General features: G+C 47.1%; 2 protein-coding genes across 2 annotated transcripts; one reads left to right on the top strand and one right to left on the bottom strand.

The window, feature by feature from the left end:
- Positions 1–567: 567 nt before the first annotated feature.
- LOC128706824 (NADH dehydrogenase [ubiquinone] 1 alpha subcomplex subunit 7-like) lies at positions 568–1,112 on the top strand. Its single transcript, XM_053801765.1, has 4 exons — positions 568–633; positions 738–826; positions 900–992; positions 1,058–1,112. Exons 1-4 carry the CDS (start codon positions 568–570, stop codon positions 1,110–1,112), a joined length of 303 nt encoding a protein of 100 aa, XP_053657740.1.
- Positions 1,113–3,197: 2,085 nt separating this feature from the next.
- LOC128719828 (GAS2-like protein pickled eggs) lies at positions 3,198–22,725 on the bottom strand. Its single transcript, XM_053813466.1, has 9 exons — positions 22,552–22,725; positions 13,251–13,447; positions 12,809–12,927; positions 12,153–12,421; positions 8,014–8,121; positions 5,199–5,383; positions 4,967–5,126; positions 4,487–4,892; positions 3,198–4,372 (listed from the first exon to the last, which is right to left on the bottom strand). The coding sequence occupies exons 1-9, from the start codon at positions 22,723–22,725 to the stop codon at positions 3,198–3,200; spliced, it is 2,793 nt and encodes a 930-aa protein (XP_053669441.1).
- Positions 22,726–23,614: the final 889 nt, after the last annotated feature.

Raw genomic sequence — 23,614 nt, 5'->3', positions numbered from 1 at the left:
AACGAAAGAATATGCAGCGTTGGGAGGAAAAATTGTCGAAGCTCTGAAAATTCCTTCGCTTCTTTTCACCCGACCGATTCTATCTTTTGCTCTTATGCTGCTGCTGCTGCCCGTTCACCTACACAACTACCACGACCGAAAACTCACACTAAACAACAACGTGGGCTACATTTGACAGCAGCCGTGTACATACACGGTAGGCCATCCAATTGTACGGATAATCCGTCCAAGATCAAATATCTCATTTCAATCAGTAAAACACATTCAAGATGACTAGCTATACAGAAAAAAAATATTAAAATAAGATTCTGATTATTTTGGCATTTTTCTCTCGTGTATTTAAATAAAATAAACCCAGCAAACTTTTCCAATAGAAAAACATCTGGAAGCATTCGCGCCGACAACATAAACACAGCTGCACGGATAATCGATATTGCACGCAAACCGTCATTTGACCAAACAGAATCAAAACAAAGATTTTCGTCGCACTAATATCCGGACACTGCTTGGGCGCTACTAGCAAAACTGCAATAGTTCGAAATCAACCGCGTTTTCAAGGCAAGAAACATGTCTGGAGTCGTGCGCCGTGATGTTTCGCCGATGCTGCAAAAGCTGCGCAACTTCCTGCTCGGTGTAAGTGGCCTTTAAAACCGATTGTGGTCTTGTGCACATCAATTACAAATGTACACTCCATTATGTAATATATTTTCTCTGCCGAATAATTGTATCATTTGCAGCGACAACACACAAATGCGCTCCGCTTTGAGGATGGTATTGCGGCCAGAACTCAGCCGCCACCGAATCTACCCGATGGACCAGCTCACAAGTATGGCAATACATTCTTCAATACTCCTCCTCCGTGTGATGCACTGTGTAATCAAAATTCGCCACTGTTTCAGGCTGTCTGCAAATCACTACGTGATCCGTGATGCTCGGCGCGAAGTTGTTCCACCGATTGATTTGTCCACGCAAAAGCTACTGGCGGAAAAGGGGTAATTCAATACACTCAAAATAAGGTATCAGATACTAATTTTGATCGATCGATCATTCATTTCAGAGCGGCCGCAAGACTACCGACACCCGGCAAATCGTACGGCTGGGACAAACATTAACCGTTTGGCTCGGATGTTGGTGAAATAATGGAAGTGAGAAGCTAGCGAAGTGTTACTGTGTTTATCAAGTGCGAGTGCGAGGAAATAAAGGTCCCTTTTTCTTCGTCCAATAAAGTGGCTGTGTGTTGTTCCCGTAACAAAAGGAGTGAATTGTTGAAATCGGATTTCATCGAATGTAATTCCAAACTCAAGCACGTGTTTCCATGATGAAGGTTTAATCGTTTTTTTTTTATTTATTTACGCTTATTATTGCCACAAAAATAGCTTTAGTGGATTTTATTACATGTTGTCCCTAACATTTTAAATTCTCGAGTACATTGTTAAAAGAAAAAAAACAGCACAAAAGAAAACGTTAAACAATCGCGTACATGCCTACGGTTTATCAAGTGTGATTTTGTTTTAAATCGTGATTTTTGATTTTCGTGTAAGAACTGCGTTTTTTTGTTAGTAACTTTTTTGTTGCTTATTTCAATTGTAAACTCGTCATACTGACGGCGCTACGTTAAGTTGATCAAACTTAACACCGGTGCGCATATATTGCACAGCACTTTCTTTGATTATGCATAATGCTTCTCAAATCGTTTCTCCTTCCCGTGTTTCTTAACATTCTTATCACCTCGGGTGATGTGGGATAATTGCTTTTGCCGATATTCCACGTTCAATATTTCATTTTTTTTTTCTAGTTTACTTCCTGTCTTGCCCGCCCGGCCATTACGATTTTGTTTAACCCTATGCTACGTTTTTATCATCCTTTCTCCTGTTATCCTGCAAAGTTGCATACATTTTAATATGAAGTGTATCATTTGCCTGAAATGCCACGCTATTGCATTTTGAACTGTTCTCTACTGATGTGGACGCATTGTAAAATTTCGTACTGTTTGTTCTCTAATTTGTAGCTTTTGTGGTGAGCACCGATCATTTCTCGGTTCTACGCATCTGTTTTATGAAGTGCTAAACACTTCGCATCGTTATGGCAGGACAGTGAAATAGAAACGTGTGCAACGTATAAAAAATGCGACACTATTTGTTAGGCTAGGGTAAAAAAGGGAAAGACTCGACGCATTGGGTTAGTGGAGTTCGGTTAAAACATTACTGCTTCCTGTAAGCTTTCATTTGCTTCTAAAACTCCGTCAAGAAATTTCACACATTATAGGTAAAAAAAAACTTCCTACATACTGTTTCCTTTCTTTTCTCTTCCTAATCTAGCTCGGTAAAAAGCAAAAGTCAGTCATTTCAGCACTCTCTGGGTTGCTTCTAAGGAAGGGCACCATTAACCAGTGTTTTGCCTCCCCATTTTTATATTCTCAACATTTTTGTTTTCGGTTTAGTTTAATTCCGTGAAAACAATATACTGGAAATTGGGTTCATATTGGGTATGTAACATTCAGTGGTTTAACCTACCCAAATTGTCTACTGCGAGACACCTAGTGCAAGGCGAATGTAAACGCCAGTAAATGTCATGATAAACAGAATGTGTTCGCGCGAAACTGCGAGAGCTGGAAGCGCATAATGATAGGATTCGCTTTTATGAACTGTATATATATAGCACGCGGTTTTCTATTCGCTTCAATCTATTAAACAATCCTAAGCACAATAACAAACAGGAAGCAAAACTTAGGCAACCGTTAGATATGACACAAAATGATGTAGCGAGTTTCACAGTGTCACACTCTCCAGGAATGATAAAACATCCTTTCCTTGTCGGATTATCCTACACGGGCATTACTGCTTCAAATCTGATATGGTTACGAGCAAAGCAAAATGAGCCGGTAACGGAAGCCGGAAGTCACGGAACGGGCCGAAACCGGATTTCAGACTTCAAATTTTGGAATCCTACAAAGTAACTCAACTTTAAAACCTCCTGCTCAGTTAGTAGTCTTTCGCCAGCAGACAAATCACACACTGTGTCACACATTCCGAAACTAGGCGATAGTAAACTCAACCGGGAATATGCAGCGAATGCTGCTGGTACGATCATTCAAGCTGTAATCAGTTGGGCAATTTAGACCTACAACAACAGATCGGACTGCTTCGATATGGCTAGGGTAGCACAACATCTGCACGTACGGGATATGCAGCACCGCGTCAATACAGGCCCGTATTCGAACGAACCGGGGCCGGAATCTTCGACAGACCCTTATCGAGGCGGCGTGGCGAAACTACCGACGCCAAGTCGCGACAATTTGACTGCGTACTGTCAGACGCGTTGGAGAGGGTACTCGCCCGCTTGGACAGCGTAGACTGTGGTTTGGAGGGCGACGTGGTGCCCGTACCGGAACCGGCCAACATCACCTTCGAACGGTCGAGATTCCCATTGGAGTGCACCCAGGCGGTGGTAAAGTCGTTAACCAGCTCGTCCGGTACGCTCGTTTGCGACACCAGGCGTCTAACCCGTTCGACAATCTGCGTATCGTTCGTGCCCGAATCTAGCGTATCCTTGATCTGCTGGAGCAATAGTGCCACCGCATCCGAGGTGCTCTTGCTCGGTGACGTATTGGTGGAGGTGCACGCCGAACCGGTCGCTTTCGGCGTTCGATTCCGTCCGGTCATCGTGCGTTCCGCTGCCAGCGAGGCACGCACCGGCGAATTGCGTGTGAATGGTGCCGGTGCCGGCGTACCGGTCCCCTTTCCGGTGCCATTGAACGTTTGTGACGTTAGCGAGGGTCGCTTCTTTGTGGATCGACCGCTCCAGGTGTTGGTTTCCTTTGCCGACGGTTCCGCACTGCTCACGGTGGAACCGGCGAGTGCGGTCGGTTTGCGCGTTACCGATTTGGCGATGGATGTTTTGCGCAGTCCGTGATTATTGACCACCGCCAACTCGTCGGTAACCGTGCCGCTGGCGGTGCTTTCCGCGCTTTCCTTGCGTCGCGGCCCAACAGGTGAACGCGGTATGCGCGACCCGACACCGCCAGCACCAGCAGCAGCAGATGCGGCCACGCTGGTACGGTCCATAATGCGGTCGGAAAAGCCCGTCTTGCGCAAACCGGTCGCATTCGCAATGTCCACCGTGATTTCGTCATCGTTCACGTACACGCCGTAGCTTTCGAAGGAACCGGAAGCCGGACCGGTGGAAATGGCTCCGTCCGGACAGTCGATTAGCGAATCGTGCTCGGCGACTGGATAGTGGCGTGCGTCTGTAGTTTCGTTCACCACGGCCAGCTCATCCGAGATGGGTGTCAGATCTTCATCGTTCGTTTTCGTAGAGCTTTCCTCCTCCGTTGGGCTGGCTTGCGAGTCCGACGTTGTCGTATCGAGATGCGCTAGAATCAAAAGGTACAAGATATAGTCATTAGATTCGATAATACATTAGTGCGCCTTTAGCGAGACCAAGATATCCCATGATACCGTCCATTGGATGCGCGTTTCATCCGTACCATTAGTATCTGCATCTTCGCTCGAATGTTGGCTGTTTCCGAAACCCTTCCGCAGCCCACCAGCTCCACCGGCAGCGGTACCACCGGCACCAAGACCACCCTGCACTAAACCAAGGCTACGGTAACCCTCGTCACTGATCTCGCTACCATTGTCGCTGACGCTCTCGTAACGATTCTTGTCATCTTCCGACGGCAACACGGTCGCCGTTCCCACTACCGGCGCAACCGGTGCCGCCGGATCTTTATCACATTCAAAGTGTACTACACCACCAGCAGCGGTAGCGTTGTTTGACGATCCAGCTGCTTTGCGTTTGTTGGCCACACTGTTCTCCTGCATCCGGCGCGGACTGGGTGACACCGAACGTCGTGCCGTTTTCAACGGAGATCCTGGCGGTTGCAGTTTATCCTGAAAGCAGACGTACGGCAAAGTATACGCTTGTGTCATTATTGGGATAGCAGTATTCTCGTGCATATACATACTCCATTTTCTGTCGGTAAACGACGCTGGGCACTGGGACTACGGCTACGGCTTCTGGCACGTGCTGGAGGTGACAAGGTATTAGTATTGCTGTTACTACCGCCGTTGATCGGTGATCCATTCTGGCTGGGAGTCGCATTCGCTTTCCACGGTGAACCAGATCTACAGGGTGAAGGTTGGCATGAAACATTGTAGATACCTTGGCGACGATTTTTTCAGGATGACTACACTTACCGATCATAGTGGACCTGAGCTTTGTGCAGCTCGATTCCGTTGGCGTTGCTGGTTTTGGTGATCAACCGTGCTGAGGCGGACGAACGATGCTGCGATCGGCACCGGCACGGATCATGCTTGTCCAGGTAGTGTGCGAGCGTATCCCAACCACCGCCAACGCGGACCATCACGTGTGAACGAAGAATCTACACACCGAAGCCGCCACCAACCGAAGCAGAAAAAAACACACAGTACCATCAATGATTAATGCTGTTAATGCAAGGCTTTTGGATGCTGTCGTAAAACGATCGTTACATTGCTGAGCCGTCCGCTCCGCAGGCTCTGCACCTAATCGCCAAGGGTTTGCCTTATGTAATAGCAAAGGGTGCATTGCAGCGGAACCGAACTTTTTGGTCGCACACGCCGTTATCCCTTCCGGGCCAATGCGATGCGCAGTCACGTTCACGCAATATTGACCCACATTCCATGCTGCTTGCACCCAGCGTTTTTTGTTCCGGGCCATGGAATAAAACATGAAACGTACCGCTCGGTGGCAGACATTGGACGACCTTTTGCGTGTCCTATCTTCACAACTTTCTGCGGTATCATTTGGTAAGATTTTGAATAATGTACCAATTAATCATTGATTGCCTAAGCGAACGATTAGACCATTTGGAAACACCTAACATTACGATAAGCGCTATAAGTTGGCCATTGTTTTCAGTTGTTATCATATGCAATAATGTCCCGTGTTATTACGATAAGATATGTTGGTTGTTTTAGGACATAATCTTATTCCAGTGTTATCTTGAACCTGTTAAATAGTATCGTCCGTAGTACACAACTCGACGACATGCATGGTTGGAGTCACTTCAAGACAAATTTATGCCATGAACGAATGAGTGATGTTGTGAATGTTGAAGAATAGCGTCTAGCATGAACACATCAACAAGAGGCGCTGGAGTCCCCAAGGATCATCAACCGATCCATTTCGATTGGAGGGTTTGTTCAAGAAGCGTGACGATATAGATTAAACAATGTTGAGAAAATTGAATATCCGAAGAGAATCCGCAACACTGAATCCCACATTGTCATGTCCTGTAATGGAAAATAGTACTCCAACACAGGACCCTTAGGAAGTTTTATACCACCAAAAAATATTATTATTATATCGTTTGTTGCATTCGGCTTCCGTTGCATCAGAGCTCCACCTAGCAACCAATCTCAACAGTTCCGTTTGTTCCGAATCCTAATCGTATCGAGTCTTAAAAGAATCACAATCGAATCGAGTCGGAATCGAATCTGTTCCGAATCTGTATCTGCCAAGGGATTGAATCTTTGAATTAGTGGTGTACTTAATGAATTTTTTGAGAAGAGTCATTCATATGAATCTTTAATGAGGAATCTTTCGAATCAAAAATCGACTCTCAAAAGATTTATGAATTCTCAGAGCAGTGGCGGATGATGGAGGGGGTGGGCAAGGGACAAGCTTATGACGTACAAGCTCGTAGGTGGAAATGTTGAACGACTTATGACTGACAGAAAGAGAGATACAGATTCATTCATTCAGTCAAAAGATTCATTCGGAATCATTTCGTTTGAATCATTTTCGACCGAAATTTGTTTGAATCCACCTAATCCTGAAATTTGCCAACACTACTCCCTCTCTAAATATTGTCTTTTCTCTTCTGCAGTTCTATTGGATGCACATAACTGAAAGTTGGTAAAAAAATGACCCCATTATGTCTGCATCTGGTTTCCATAAAGTGAAACGTTGCTGCTCCTTTGCTTTCCAGAACTCGTGGCTTTCCTATTTATTTATTACAACATCGACGATAGTATCGCGCTTAATAAAGTCAATGTGGTGTGATAAAGCGGGGAACTGAAAATCTAATAAGTTAGCAATCGTCCAACCCTTATCAGAGTGAGCAGATAACAAAGCATACAGAAACGTATGTCAGAATGGGTGAAAAATACGGAACCGTCATCGAATTGTGTCGCCAAAGCGGAAGCATAATGATAATGAAACGACCGATTTTTTTTGGAGATAAAATCGGTCCAAAGACGAAGGCTAACGCAAACACACAATGTAAATGGTGTCAACGATGGTTGGGGCATGCTGAACATTGTTGAGCAAACTTGGAGAAAAAGTACACTCCTCTGAGGGTAAATGAAGTATGATTAATATCGGTTTTGTAGACAAATATTTCCGGAACACCACAAAGAGAACTGCTTAAGAATGGTAATGCTTTGAAAAATCTCGTCCAAAGAAGGACGTTAATCTTTGAACCACACAAAAAAAAACTCATGTAATAAACGACACCACCAAGATGGCTGAGCTGTAGATGTGCAAGTGCATTAGAAAGGAATGCATTTAACACGTTCCTCGCAATTTCACCGACCAATTCTGAGAAGCCGTTGGGCCGAAAAATGTGGAAGAAGTTTCGGTTTTGTTTTGCTGTACAGGAACCTTTCCTTGAGAAAAGAGCTCCATCTCAGTGCACGGGGAATTCCCAGAGAAACAGAAACAAATCAAAGTCAAAATGATAATCTCGGCCCGTTTGTGTTCGCTGTAGGCCCCGTAACGAAAGGAAGGATCCACCGCGTTGGAACCGAACAACACGTCCGAAAGATCACACACCACAGTACGGTGAGTGTTCGATGCTTCGGTGCTACCCACGGTGGTTCTCGCGTTCCGAAACGCTCAAACATTCAACCCACGGTTCCACCATTCCAGCCGCTCTTCCGGTGAACGCTGGTTCGCGTTCGATCGCGCGAACGTTTTGGGGACATGTTTCCAAGACCAATGGGGCAACCCCTACGGTCATTTACTTACCCGCACGAATATGAGCACTTTGGTATCGCCGATTCTGTACTTGCCCTCCGAGACGCGCACCATCGGGAACTGGGACGGGCAGGTGCACTTTTCCACCAGATCACGAACCTGCGGACGGAGAGGAGAAAGAAAAAGGGTGGTGAGGCATACATTAATGAGCTTTTCTTTTGGCTTGGGCGTCAATTGATTACGCGTGCCGTTGTGGGCGGTACTGCGGTAGCATAATGGTTGGGTGGTGGACATTGCGATATTGTCATGAGTTACATGATAAAAGGCAGCATTGGAAGCGCTTCAGCTAGCGAATCGGGTTTATCCTAGTGTGTGGATGACAAATGGTTCCAGGATGCAGGGCACCTCGGTACACCAGAAACGTGCGAATTTCATAAGCTACTTGAAATGATTGCTTCATTGTGTCCAATGCAGCGAAACCACGTTGAGTGCGGGAGCGGAATTTTGCAGCTTGCCAAACCGAATTTAACGGTTCGTTCTTAACCATCCCCTTGTCAAACCGGGCTGATGCTGAGGTATGGCTCGGGCAATAACCGTACGGCAAAATGCCGAAAGCCCGCTGGTCGCAAAGTTCGCCCACACAAACTGGACCCCGGTTGGGTTTCCGCTCCGTTGGGCTAACGTTTGCGCCATTCACGACGCTCCAACGCTTACTGCTCGATCGATCGATGGCCAATGTCTCTAAAACGCCGCCCTAAGATCACTGTTTACGATCGGCGTGTTGTTGTCCGCGCGAGCCCGTACGGACTCCACCGCCTGCTGGACATCAGAACCCGTGGTCGTCCAAACGGTGGGGGAGAGCGGAACGGGACGAAGAAAGTGGCCCGCGTGCCCGCGATCATGGCGGACGGGTAATAATACTAACAACAACTTTAATGCTAATGCCAATAATAATGGTCATCACCATCATCATAAGGGCAGTGGAGCCGCCGCGTATTGCGTGGCGTAAGCCGTGTTTTAAACAGCGAACAAAAAAAAAAGAAAAACAAACCACACACACACACACACACAGAACCCTCGCAACAAGAATGTCGTAAGCGTGCGCGCGACATACGGTCAACCTCCGCGTGCTCTCTCGCCAAAGCGAACCGAACCTGTTCCGATAGAGAAATATAACCCGGGCCCTACCCCACACCCTCCTCATACCTGCACCGCCCATTCCGATCCGCGCGAAACTTGAGGCGACGAAGTAGCCACTGTCCCATTCTCCCCGTGCGACACGTTGCTGCTACAGGCCCCCTACCCCCCCGTTCACTGTTCTGCTGTTGTTCTATGTCTGCACCTATAAAGAACGCCAATTTGCATACACTCCGCGGTGAAGGGGATGGAAAATGGTGCGGCGACCTATAGCCCCCTCTCCGGTCGGTAGGCAGAGGATGATGAGGGGAGCAGGGGAAGGAAGACGGTGGCATGAGGCATGAGGTAGGTGGGTGGATTATTAGCGAAAAACTATCTAGCGAACCACTTCCTACTCGCGTTTGGCTATTTTCTTGTTTTCTCGTTACCGTTTGGTACGACCGGCGAGCCTTTGGTCTGGACGACCCGGATGGGCGTCGGTGATGGGTGGTGTGGCATACACCGCGACGCCCGGTGACAGTTTGCTGCTTTGGCGAACTCCCCTCCCACCCGGCGGGGGGGCGGAAAACGGGATGGCAAAAGGAAATCAATAAGGGGGAAATATGTATAAAGACAGACAGTTTTGGGGGCATGAAACAGATAGTGAAAATTAAACTTAAAGCACAAAATTAAACAGTTTGTGTGAGATAATTCGCTCGTCACAGCTCACCGACAGCTCTCGACCGAAACCGGCAAATGACCGGTCCGGTTTTGTGGACACAATTAACACGAGCATAAAACGATCCATACCGTGCAAATCATTGGGAAGTGTGGCAAACACTTCGCACGTGGTTGCGATTTTTATTATCTGGGAACGGAGCTTAATTATTGGAATCGTCGATTCAATCGTTCTGATGAGATAATCATCTCTTCATCCAAGAAGCTAAACGTTAACATCATAGTGATACTATTTGCTTCCTGTAAGGGTTGGGTAAATCAATACCTTCGTATGAGCTTGAGCGAACTGGTTCGTTCTTTATGAAGAACTGAACGAACGGTACAGGTCTTTCGTTCTTTTGTCTCTAATAAAAAATTCTCTCTCATACCTGCTCAACCTGCCGTTCCAGGCCGCTCACCAAATGCTCCTATAGTCGACTGGAAGTTCGCTCAGTCAGTGCCGTTCCAGGCCGCTCCATCTACGTTACATTCCGTTACATCCTGCGTTATATGTCGTTCAACTTGTGTTACGAGCAGTTAAACCTGCGTTACAACCCGTTCAACATGCGTTATTCAATTCGTTGGCATTCGTTACCTTTAATGCCTAATTTACTCGACCTGCCTCTATAGGTAGTTCAACCGGAAGACTGATCCGAGCGAACTGGAGCAACATAATTGAACGAACGAAGTTCATCCGTTCAGTTAAAAGAACTGATCGAACTGAACAGGTTTAGTTCTTTTGATCCAACTGTACTTTCTTTGTGGTTAAAACTCCAGCAAAGCAAAGCAAGGACACCAACACGACAGCATCCATACCAGTGCGTTTGTTTGTTGCACTGAAAATGAAGATGTTGCGTGATTGTTTTGCGTGTGTTTATTTTGACATGCGGTCGAAAATTCAAAAAACACTCGGTGGGCAAGAGCGTAAACACATTTTAGCCGAAAAAGCTGCTCAAACAACACCGTGACAAAAGATCATAACAAAAACACGATCCAAAGATAGATTTCGGTTGTCGTTAGCCGAACAACATAAAACTGCGATCACACCGGCAGGGATTGATTTGCGGGATGTGGTGATCGCACACGTTTGTTCAATTGTTCAAAGCCCTCCGTACCATTGTTTGTCCAACATCAACCAGCGGCATTGGGAGTTACCACTTAAAAACGGGAAGGCCGCCAACCGTGCCCAACACACCAAGACACATTACAACTAGGTCCAACACTCCGGTTGTTGCTGCTGTCAATTGTCAAACAGCACACCGTCATCTCTTTGTTTCTTTGCCTTTTATTTTGGTGATTTCACCACCATTTCATCTCTCCATCACACTAATCGCGCAAGGTCACGCTAGCAGAAGCCCAACGAACCCTGCGTGCGTTGCATCACGCCGATGTTAAGCAGGCAGAGGGCGCAAGAAACACCACCCAGTTCCATAGCCCGGCCCGGGTAGCTTCGAATTCGTTGGGTGGCATTGCCGACAATCGGTGACCCCTCCGCTCGCGCTCGGTGTATGGTAATTGTCGAATTAATTGTGTCCACATACGGTGGCATTTGGCTGCCGGTGTTGTCACCTGTACTCCGTTATTGGAGCCATACACGCCGGAGTCGCGAAGAATGGTAAACTTGTTGGTGCGAGGTCGGGAAAGGCATTGCCGAGCTTCTTGGATGTCGAGTCTCTTTCATCGGGGGATGACACTCATGTACCACTTTGACATCTCCATGGTTCAATGGGATCCTTACAATCGTGTACGCTTACTGAAGCATGGAGGTCTCACCGTTGTTTGTTTATTACATAGTGTATGATCTCATCGCACGCAGCGGACAACTCATCTGTAGGTGAGATGTTTCTCGTCTTTACGCCGTAAGGTCACACACTAAGAATTGGATTCATAATCCATCGCGTAAGTCATATGCAACGACGGAAGGATATGATCTAAAGTTATGCACGGCACTGGGACTTTATGCACTTCCAACGGACTCCGCACTGGAATGCTGAAGGACAGCGTGACAGTGTGTTTCTTCGGCACGAGCCTAAAGTCTAAAGATAAATTGGATTGACCCTGGTGGAAGGGTTTAGGGTCGTACCAAATGTCGCGAAAAGCGGATAAAGTCGTTTTCACTTCTTTAAGCTCCTCCTCGCCTTAGCCCTCGATATGACGACGGTAAACTACCTTCACCTAGTGTTTTGGAGCTTATTCGTTTATGGACACGTTGTTTGCCTATTAGTTGCCGCTTTCGTTTCGGAAGTTCTTGCCCGCTTAAGGTTTACTTCCAACTCCAAAGAGCTCTAAACTTTCGCTTACGCAACCAGAACCGCGTCGAATGGACAGAATTCTTAAACACATGTACGACGACTTACCATTTCGTCCAGGCTCTTCAGATCGTTCGTGACGATCTGTGGTTGGGGACCGTACATCAGCATTGGTGACTCGGACTCGTGGTCCTCCTCCTCGCTGTCACTGTCGTACAGCTCCGTTTCCGTGCCGGTGGATACGCCAGTGCCGGTACCACCGCCACCCTCACCTTCGGTCTGTGTTCCGCAGCCTACACCAGCGTTGGCCCGATTGTCGGCCGCTATCTCCCGATCGATCTGACGCTCCATCTGTACCAGCATGGGTGCAAGCATACCTGGGAACGGAAAAAAAGGCTCATGAAAAATATCTTACAGATGCTGATGATTCAGGTGAAAGATGCCAATGAACCATTGCATATGCTTAATACCTAATTATTTCTTTCACCATACCAACCCATGAGCCCCATGACCTACGGCAATATGCCAATGACATCATCATATGCTTCGATTTGAGCTTTTTTTAGACTCTAGAAAATATTGATTTTGTACATCCGCCCGTCGGCTGTTATTTCCCCAGACAGCCAGTCTGAGTCATCGCTGCGCTTGACCCCAGACGGGGTGGCGCGCACCCCATCATCCCGTCAAGCTCGTGCACGGCAGGAAATGGAAAAAAAAGCACACAGACAAACACACAACCCAAACAACCGTGGTGGAAAACTTACCGAACTTGGCACCACGGCGCGCAACTTCCAGCAGGCACAGGATGACGTGTTTTTCGTTCTTGCGCATTATCAAATCGTCCGTTTCGAACAGCAGACACTCGAGAATCTGAAGGCTTTTTCTGCGGTTAGCAAAGTGCGGCGAATGGGACACAACAAAAAGTGGAAATAGAAATGAAAAATTGAAATTATACATACAACCAGGCAAGGCGTAATGGAAATGGGAGAGAAAGAGAGACCATAAAGTCGATCCTTTTTTGGCACGCAATCATTTCCAATGCGGACAAATGCACCAAGGAATGCGATGTCCTTTGCATGGGGGCAATTTTTCTATTTATAAAGCTGGGTTTAATAGTTATGCATTGGGAAATTTCTGGGTCAACGTAAGGATAATGACGGATATTCGGCCTTCGGTGTGGAATCTTTCCACGGAAAAAAACCTTACCTGCACCATGTGATGAAGTTGGAAACGTTGTCCCGGGCGAAGAAGGTGCCACTCTTGGCCGCGGCCAGAAAGTGCACATTGCCCATGCTAAGGATTGGACCGGCCAGCCCGGATGTGATCGATTTCGTCATGGATTTGTTCCGTGCCATGCGCCGGGCGACGTACTGTTCGGCGGCCACTCGTACGTTGTTGGCATGCTGTGGGTAGGTGTAGTAAAAGGCAGAAGAATGGGAAAGAATATTAATCACCTACGGACGGTATGGACGTACTAACGTGTGTGGTGTTTGTGGTCATAAAATGGAGAGTGTTGGTACGGTGGTATCGATGGCGAATCAATTTCGCCGAACAATTAAACGCACACACCACACACGAGTGCATATGCGTGCCAAGCAGCACGGAGTGATTTTATTTGGCAAATCTACGACCGACACAAAATCTACGTGCTGCGACAGTAATCGGTTCGGATCGACAAAAATTTCGGACCGGTGCGGAATTCTTAATGATCTCGAACCGGAGAAATGTGACGTCCGTTGACGAAACTGTTTTCCTTTTCATTCTTCCTTTACAGAGCTCAAGGGGGTAGTACACTGTGTGTGTTAACGAAGGATTTGATGTAATTAAAAAAATGGTAAAGTTTTGACTTCTTCGAAAACTTAACCCAAAGCTTAAGAGATACTCGATTTTAACATTACTGGCACAGCAAAGCAGTGTTTGTTTAGTCCTTTTTGAGGACGAAAATTGATTCATTTTGAAACAAGGTAATTTTTCCATTTTTTCCGATGCATAATCTACGATGACAGAAGGTTGATTTTTAATTTAAGAAACAAATATATTTAATGGTGTCCACCGATCGACACGTTGCCGTCAAAAGTAGCATGCTGCACCTGAAGGAGTGAACCCAATATAGTTTTTTTGTAATAAAAAGATCCAAGGAAATGACAAAATATATTTTTATTTGTAAAACTCTTTATTCTTTCAAGAAAATCAATAGAAATTATTTTTTTTTCACGTCGTAAGAGTACACTACCCCCTTAACGCATTACTCAACGAAAATGTAAGTAATTTATGCAAAATTGGGAGGAGTACATGACGATTTGGACGTTGAAACAACATCCAACCACCACTGTACAACGCATCAGGAATAGTTTCACGATTGGAATCTACGACATGTCCACGTCGAAGCGGTGTAAAGAATATTATATCGGGGAGAATAACACAATAGCACAACATTGCGGAATGTTACCAACAATCGCATCATTCGCATCATGTGAGTAATGTTAGCAACATTGCCCTGTGTTATATTTAAAAACATAAACACAATAATGAGCAATTCACAAGGTTTTTTCTTGTCACGCATGAAAATTTCGTATGAGTAATAGTCAATATTTTGGCATGTTGCGTGTGAGAAAAACGGATAAAAATAAGCCTCGTCACATGTACCGAATCATCAGCCGAGAATGCACCAATTTTTCCATGGAAAGCGTGAAGTACCTCACACCGGCGCATAAGCGTCCGTTGCACGACCTCACTAATAAAGCAATCACAACGCGTCGAGCGCAGAGCTTAGCTCATAAATATGGACACGAGAACAAACCCCGGGCGAGCAAAACGAAAACCGATCGTAAAAGGATCGATTTGCGATCGACATACGCGCGTGCGGGTTTGACGTCGTGTACAAAGTCCACACAGTGAGACCCATTAAAGGTGGACCCGGTGGCGGTCCGGCGGCCACCAAAACTCCAAAACCGATACTAAAATATTAACGGTGGAGATCTGATCGTTCGATTTCGCACGACCCGAATAGTGGATCGATATATTTTTGCTTTAATTTATGCGATCGCTTGTGCTTAGGAGTTCGCTTGTTCGCTTCGCTCAGTCGGATCGTACCGGCTAACCCCCACCTTCCATATTTATACCCTGCCGGCCGAGCCAGCAGCAAACCTCGCCGAGGGCTGCACGGTTGCGATAAGATATCACACACGCGCCAGCCCTTTTTTTACGCCCCCGATGCCGAATGAAAAGCAAAGCGGCGCCCGATGCTGAATGTGAGTTTTCCCTTTTTCGTCTGTAGCTAGCACAAGATCCCAAGTGCGGCCAAGTGGTTGCCCTTTATGGTGACAGGGCAAACCCGGTGCCCTGTGTGCGGCGTCATCGACAGAAATTAGATGTGCGGCTACTAACGTTTTGGGTTTGTGTTTATTACCGCTGCATTTCCCCGCCCTCGGGGCCGATGCAATCGAAACAAAAAAAGCGTTTAAAATAGCGTGACAAATGCAGCCATCGCAAAAAAGGGAAAAACTCCACGAGGTGATCGGACAGGGATGGGGAGGCGCCCCCTCTCTCTCTTTCCGCAACTTCACGATTGAAGGGTGATTCTTAGCCACCAAAAGCGTATGGAAAAGGCGACTTCATTATCGCAATTATATGCTCGTTGCAACCCGACGACACTACGGCACAGGTCCGCGAGACCGGCCGCAGCGGATGGATTGATGGTTGGTGCCTTCCCAAACAAGGAAGCGAACGAGTGTGTGCCTCCACGTACCCGGTACCGCATGGCGCATCGGGGTTGCAATTTACCATCGGAATTACGACCATGGTGACCTTGGCTTCGTTGCCTCCCGCAAACGGTATCCCCGGTGTGCTCCGCTCGCACTCAATGCAGGCATGTCAAACGTTCGAATATTGATGCAAGATCGTCAACAGCTACGCCAGGAAAAGAGTGCGTACTGTTTTGTGAACTGCTTACATTTTGCTGTAGAAAAATGTTACCAACAATTCTTACCAAACGGTTTACTCCCAAACGCATTCGTCTAACTACCTTTGACACCTCTGCCGATGTTAGAATCACACATTAGCAGCCGTGACGCATCGTCGACAACCCCATCGTGAACATCCACCTGCATCGGCCCTCCACGTCTACACCGACGCGGGCAAGAAAATTGATTTTTTGCTTTCTATTTCATGCGAACCGTGCAGGCCACCCGTTTTGAGAGCCACTTTGAGGCTTCATTTGCGAACCAAATTGATAGGAAAATAACGAGGTACGGAGCCAACTAAAATAGCCAACACGACCCCGACTGGAACTGGCCTGCGCTGAGGGGAGGGCAAAAGCAACGAACAAGAACAGGCCGACTATTACCGCATCACGACCGATACGTGAGCATTACGAATCGTGGCGATCACTTCGTCTTCAGTCCGGGGTCACAGTCAGAATGCTCCCTTCCGCACGAACTACACGAACTCTACGTCCGCAGGCACCTCGCGGGAGTGTGTCGAAGAACAAAACGTCAATTGTCGTTCCAGCGCTTGTGGACACCTACGCGTTTGCATGACAAACTTAGCTTGCACCTTCCTCGTCCACTTCAATTCCCACGGTTCCACGGTTCCTCACAGCATCAACTGTCAAACAGGCGCAGCGTGACAGTGGACAGTCGGTCTATCGGCACGGATTCGACTTTTGGTCGTACGAGCGCACGAGAGACAAACTGTTTGTTGCTGTTGCGGTTACGGGCACCCCATCCTCCATCGCACGAGCCGTTGGTCCGAGGAAGGCGCGGCAAGCGGTGGAGTGCGAGAGCGGTCCAACATTGGCATCGCGTTACCACTGGTCGGTTTATGGAGATGAGATGAGACACAAAGGCGGTCATAATCACACGGTTCCCTATTACCGATGTCAAGATCATAGCGGACCTCCGCTGAGGTACCATTAGCACAAATAGTGAAGCTTGTTTGGTCAAAGGTTTGCCCATTTCGGACTGGATCGTGGCCCGGCCGTTTGGTATTATTAGACGAGGGGGCAAAAGGGAAGTTCGGGCGGTGGTCGGCCGATCCTTCAATAATGTGGCTTTTGTTTTTTCAACCCCCTCGTTCAATGTTTGATCTTCCACAGCGAGTGTCAACATTCGTTGGAGTCGGATGATGATGATGGCCGAAATGGCGAAAAGGTGCGACGTTAGAACACAACTGAACATCAGAATCGTTTTAACGCGGCCCGCTTTGTGTGCATCAAAGATCAAAAGGATTGCAAAAAAAAAAAAATTAATCCCCGCTCAATGAGGGCTTTGGGGGATTATGTACTCGATCGACGATAGGAAACAGTGGGCAAAATTTAAATAACGTCCCGAACGAGGTGGCGAACTGCTTCCAGGCGCGTTTAAATGATACGCCATATTCACCTCAAAATAAAGTCGTAAACATAACAACTACTCCCGATATTAACGATCTATCGGACACTGGGCAAAGGATTTAAAGATTGTGTCTGTATCTTTGGAACTCGTAAAATCTTCCCCGGTTGGACGAGTTCTTGCGAGGGGTCGTTGTATCTTTAAGTGCGTCCTGTTTTTATGGAACTGTCCGACCTTACGGATCGTTATGGATTTAGTTCACATAAATGTTTAACGATCGCCCAACATTCGTGACGACTGTGTGAAGCTGAGGTTGGTGTCTGGATTCGAATGGCAATGCGGTAGTACATTAGTAGTATCTCATCAGAATGCCGTAAATCCTTCTTAGGAGTTTAACGGCTTGGAGATCTTTTAGAACATTTAATAGATCACTTTAATAGTTTGGAAACGGTACAGCCTATTCCCTTTAAATGTCAATAGAAAATGTTTTACTAAAACCTCATAATTTGGGTGTACTTGAAAAGAACTAATCTTAGACAAAGCTGACATTGTTTCAGGGTTGCTTTTAGTATTTCCCTTTCCACCACACTTTTAACCTAACGACATTTTGTATGCCTAGCTCTGATCTCTGATGTATCTCTGAGGATCATCTTCGACCACTTGAACGTTCATTGTCAAATGTCGACGTCCTTGAGCAGTGAAAAAGCTTTTAAAAGCATTTCTAACACAACAGAACCAAACTATGCATTAAATGTCCCGCGTGTACTCCAAACGCGTGTTTCCAAGTTATCTAGCGAATAAAATCGGGCCAAATTGAGGGCATTAAAATTCCTACAACCTCACTGTACTGTTGTAGCTGAAGACCACCGCACGTATACACGGCCTGCTACCCATTCGGTCTGGCGGGTGTGCGCTGTTTTGTCGGAGGCCCGAAAGTTCAAGGAACCCGTTGCATGTGCGACGCCACCCAATCACCCAATAACCTCGGGTGAGTGGGTGAGCAGAAAGAATCTGGCAAAACACTGCGGAACCGAGCGGCCTCGTTGCGGCCAAAAATGGCGTGCAAGTTTTGATTGATAAATGGACCGTACTGATGGTGGACGGACAAGGAAGCGTTACCCGGTGTGTTTGATACCCGCCTGCCAGATACCAGAATGTCAGGTGACAAACCACGGGTGTTGTATCAATGCTAAAGTTCCGAAGGTTGAGTCTCGTTTGACACCGAGCGCTGAAGAATTAGAAGTACTCTATCTGATGCGGGTGACATTATGAGTTATACACTTCAGTATTGGAGTACCATTAAACTGACTGATGATCTTTTACTTTTCAAATTATTTTAATAACATTAGACACACATTTAATTGCATTCTAATGTTTTTAAAAATGCTGAGAGAACTGACATTTACTTTCAAAATTTAAAAACCCACACCACGCACCGTGAGTTCTTCATCGCTATATAAATAGCTGGTAAATCCCTTCCGAATCCCTTAGCCCACCGACGGCGGGTGTGATACTTCACATCGCAACCACCAACAATCACGGGCGCTGCCACAGCTGCATTCCGTCCTACGGGGTCGGTGATAAGCGATTATTTAAGCCATTTCCCGCCGGCCCATCTCACCCACTCGAGGCGCATTCCCGAGCTCATAAAGCGTTCAATTGCAGCCAATTCAAAAAACCCCTTCTAAAAAATCAACCATCAACCGACAACCCAATTTATTCCACCCTTGCGCAGGAACTGGCGCAGTGCCGTTTGACGCACAGCACCATTTGAGTGTGGAAAGACGACCAAACGTGGTACGTATTGTGGCACTCGTGTAGCATAGCACGGGCGCAAAGTGTGTGGTGGTATGGGGTGTCTTTGGTGCATATGGAAAGTGAAACCTCCCTAGAACCCGTTGCACGCCCAGCATCCGTTTCGAGCTGGTTTGTGTGTGTGTGTGGATCTAATCCGGGCTAGTTGGCCTTTCAGGCAGCTGAACACTCCTTCTGCCCAGTAATGCTGGTGGCTTAGTGCTGGTGTGTGCGTTGTTCTATGTTGGGCCAGTTGTTCTAAATAAATTTTCTTTCCCATCGTTATTTCACACCGGAGGTCGCACCAGCAATCCTTCCCCCCGCGGGCATACCGGGCAGAGGGGAACGAGCGGTCCGGGCCGTGGGTTTTGAAAACAAAATGAAACAACTTGCCATTAAATCCGGCGGCACCGACAGCAGCATCAGAATGCAGCGCTGCGCTTCTACCCGGTATCAAACGGGACAGAGCGAACATTACGGCGGAAGGGCCGATGGCGTTGGATGATGTTGGAGAGACCCTCTCGCGCTAGTGCTACAATTTCGGGGGACTATTTTTAGGGAGTTCCCAGCATCGCGCTCATCGTCTGCCACCAACAAACACTCACCCAACGCATGGTGACCATTCTTTCGATCTTCGTCGCTCGATCGTGATGTCTCTGGCTACTCCGAGGCGGTGTCATCCAAACCCCCTAAAAGGTACGCACCAACTCGCATCAAATCGGCACACTTCCGCATCCTCTTAACTGGCAGCAGCGGGTGGCGGCGATCCTCCCAACCATCGGGGTGGATTGCCCCAATGCGGCGTGCAATAATGGGGATTCTATTTACGCCACGATCCGTTCCACCGCGGCACGACGAACACTTTCGCGGCTTCTACTGCCCTTTACACTTTGCACGCACTCGCGCACGGTGGTTCTAGTTCTGGCCCGTCAGCGTGACGACGTATTTAGAGCACTGCACCCCCATTTCCCACCTGCGAGTCCACCAATTCCCTATGCTCATGTGGTGCGTTTGATGTGCGTCGCCTCGGTGGAGTCATTCTTTTTTTGGCTGCCGAGCATAGTTGCGGTGAAGTTTGCGCGGAAACCTCAACATCATCCGCCACTCGCAGGATCACGCCAGGGCGCACGAAAACAACAACGGCACAAGCGAAAAAAAAAATCGGAACGATTCCCGCCAAATAAGGAGCACACCTCGTGCGTTGTGGCACGTCGATCCGATCGCGCGAGTGGCAACAGTGCCCCAGCATGATTCAACAGGTCGTCGTCGTTGTCGCCCATGCGGCAGCGTGTTTTGTCATCGTGCTCGCGCTTGTGTGTAGCCGCCGGTCGTCATCATCTGCAGATCATGGTCGCGGATGGTCCCACCGCCGCATGTGTTCGAGTTCGCGGCAGCAAGTTCGAGCAGCAATTTCCTTATCCAGCGCCAGCGACGTCCCGTGCGCTGCGACGTCTAGTGGCAAATATCGCCGCGAGTTGACCTTCTGCGTACACCAACAAGGCGACAAGGTCTCGAGTGATATGCGGCGCCAGAACGCAACGCACAGTTGGTGGAGATTCTTCCGCACCGGTTGTACGCAGCGAGATCAACGTACCTGGCTCACGGCAACAAAAGGGGCGAGAAAACCTTGACGTGCGATTCTAATAAGGCCGCAGGGCTTCGCACGCAAAGGCGACAAGAGTTCGCCGGCACGAACCAGCTCCGGAAGAGGTTTCAGCAATGTTCGGAAGTAACCGTTGCCGGTGCGCGAAGCGGCGCATTGATCGTAAGGATCGAATTGGCTATGAAAGTTTTCCGGTGGGCGAAGTACCTGTTGGTGTCTAGCTTTTTGTGCGCTATCGGCAATGAGCTCTCCCAAAACGATATCCAAAATCGGGATCCAAGCGGAAGGTGGAAACAAAATGTCAATTTGTAGTGTTTGAAAACAATTCAACCAGAAGTATATGGTAAAAACCAGTTTATACCCCGAATTGTGCGATGCAGATGCGAGGGCATGTCTGCCTTAACCGAATCCTCATGCATCCACAACCCCAAGAGTACAGCAATTCCAGACGCCCGACACATGGGGACAGAAAATTGGAACAATACTTACTACAAATCGTTCCGCGTGCCATGGGCGAGTGGGCGCACGGATTTACGGAATGCGATGGAATATCTTTGGGGTGGCGGGAAGACTGAAGTTAGTCTGAGCGCGTTGGAGACATTTGTTTTCAAGAGCTCACGAAGGGAAAGCAAACCTCCCGTTGCCCGGAGAAGCAGAATTCGTCTTCGAGTTAATTGGTGTTAATGAGTGCTGGGGTGGAGGGACACAGCCACAGCAACAAATGCAGCGTTTTAATTTAAGCAATCAGAACCTTCAACAATCGACCGACACTGCGGAAGATTCCACGTTAGCTACTAATGGTGACAGCTTTCCGAATGGATTGTTACTGGGCGACAAATTCCAAACGTTTATCCGCCGGTATGGGGGGGGGGGGGGGGGGGGGGGGGGGGGGTGGTGGAACAAGTGCATCGGCGAAGGGGTGAATGCATTCCATAAATGAGACGATTCCAAAACCCACCACCATTTGCTGCCAGAGCAATGGCGGGTCGTGAAAGTATGCATATGAGCATATGACGGGGCGCGGGCTTCCATCTTGCCTACGACCGCGGTGGACAATTAATTGAGGCAAGGTTAGTGATCACGCTAACACGCGTAGGGTGGTGATCAATTGTTTTATTCGGGACACACTCGTGTAAGGGTTGAAAACGGAAAGTTTCCACCACTTACTGTTTGTGTAGTGTAATATTTGGATGCATATTGGTTTATTCAGTAGAGCGTCATTTAGTGTTGGGAGTGTTTTTTTTTATGAAAAGCTAAAAATTTAAATATTTTATTGAACCCCAGTTGTTATTATCTTAATCTGAAAAAAAAATTAACATAGCTCAGCAGTAAATCAAACAGCAAGGATTGCTTTGTATTCTTAATAAATAACAACGGGTCGTCCGAAAAGTATCCCCTCAAGGACGATTCAGCTTGATCCATCCTTAAATAGTGACGACCCCGAAGATTATGTACATAAATTGTAAAATTTATTGCTGTGGCCCAAGCGTTGTGGCGGTGCAATTTTACAACTTTCGCCAAGATTGTAAAACTCTATCGTGAAGGTGAACAGGCAGCGAAGAAAAAGAACCACATCAAATGGTTGTAAATGTATGCGCAATGAAAAATAAAATTTGTGTCAAAATGTTAAAACTCGTCCACTAAAAGAACTACGCAATATTTGTTTCACTTCTCAGTGATGTCACTTGTGGACTGTTATACCATCGTACGAACATTTGTGAAACGGTCTGTTTGTTGGAAGTTTGTATCTGTTGTCCAAGTTTTGCCCGAAAAAACATACCTTGCACAGGGCTACGCCCGTATCCAGACGGTCCATAAAGTTTTCCACATTGATGCGCAGATCCGGATACATCGTGTTCAGCCATTCGGCCAAATCTTCGCGCATCGCGTACAGATACTCTTCGCTCGATTTGAACGGCCGGTATGGCCGGGATTCCAGCAGGACGGTGTTCATTGTGCTGCGGTTTTCCTTTTCGTTCGATAAATCGTTGACCGTTGCTGCTTCAAGCCGTCCCGTTTTGCACGGTTCCTTTTCCTTTCTTAATTAGCTGTTTAGTTGACTAGCTTATTGTCTATGGTTTAGTGTAGTGTCTCGACAATTCTTGCGTATCTTTTGGGAAAGACGTTTTATACTCCTATTTCTCTTAGGCTTTCAAGGGCCTTCCACGTTCGCGCATCGATTGGATTTTCATGGAGAAAAAATCTGAAAAAGAAAACAGAGAAATGGAAAGTTAATTTAACACATTGGAAAAGAATGGTGCAAATGGAAGAAACACACTAAAACCCACATTATTGACAACAGGCAGCTAATCAGAATGTTAATTACGCATAAATATGTGAAAGAACAAGAGAAGAGCCCAACGGAGAAGTCTGTAGATATAAAATTAGCTGTTGTTTGGTGTGAACCTGTAAGTTAATGTATCAAGCACGCTTCCCTTTGAACTCGCTCTCTCTCTCTCTCTTTCTATCTTAAGTTAACACCCAGCATAAAATGGAGTTATTAACGAAATCAAACTCGATGCAAGGGTAATGAAAATGAAAACTAATCAAAAAGGAACACGAATGTAACCAAAACAAGCAAACTAAACAGCCGAAAAGCAACAGGAAAACAAATATGAAGGAAAGTGAAAAGATAGTCAAGAATGGAAAAAAGACCAGGTAGAACGAATGCAAGACACGAAAGAAAGGAAGCCACAAAAACCAAATCCAGAAGAAGAAACAGCACGACCCAAACAGCGGACAGAAACAAAAAAAAAACGATGAATGACGGTAATGCGATAGCGCCGGTAGGTTAATTGGAAGTACGATGTTTAACGTGACCGCACCGGGGGCCGCCAGCCCCG

The sequence above is a fragment of the Anopheles marshallii genome, chromosome 2 (genome assembly GCF_943734725.1).
Source record: "Anopheles marshallii chromosome 2, idAnoMarsDA_429_01, whole genome shotgun sequence".
Classification (NCBI taxonomy): Eukaryota; Metazoa; Arthropoda; class Insecta; order Diptera; family Culicidae; genus Anopheles; species Anopheles marshallii.
This window is presented reverse-complemented; position numbering and strand designations above follow the sequence as displayed.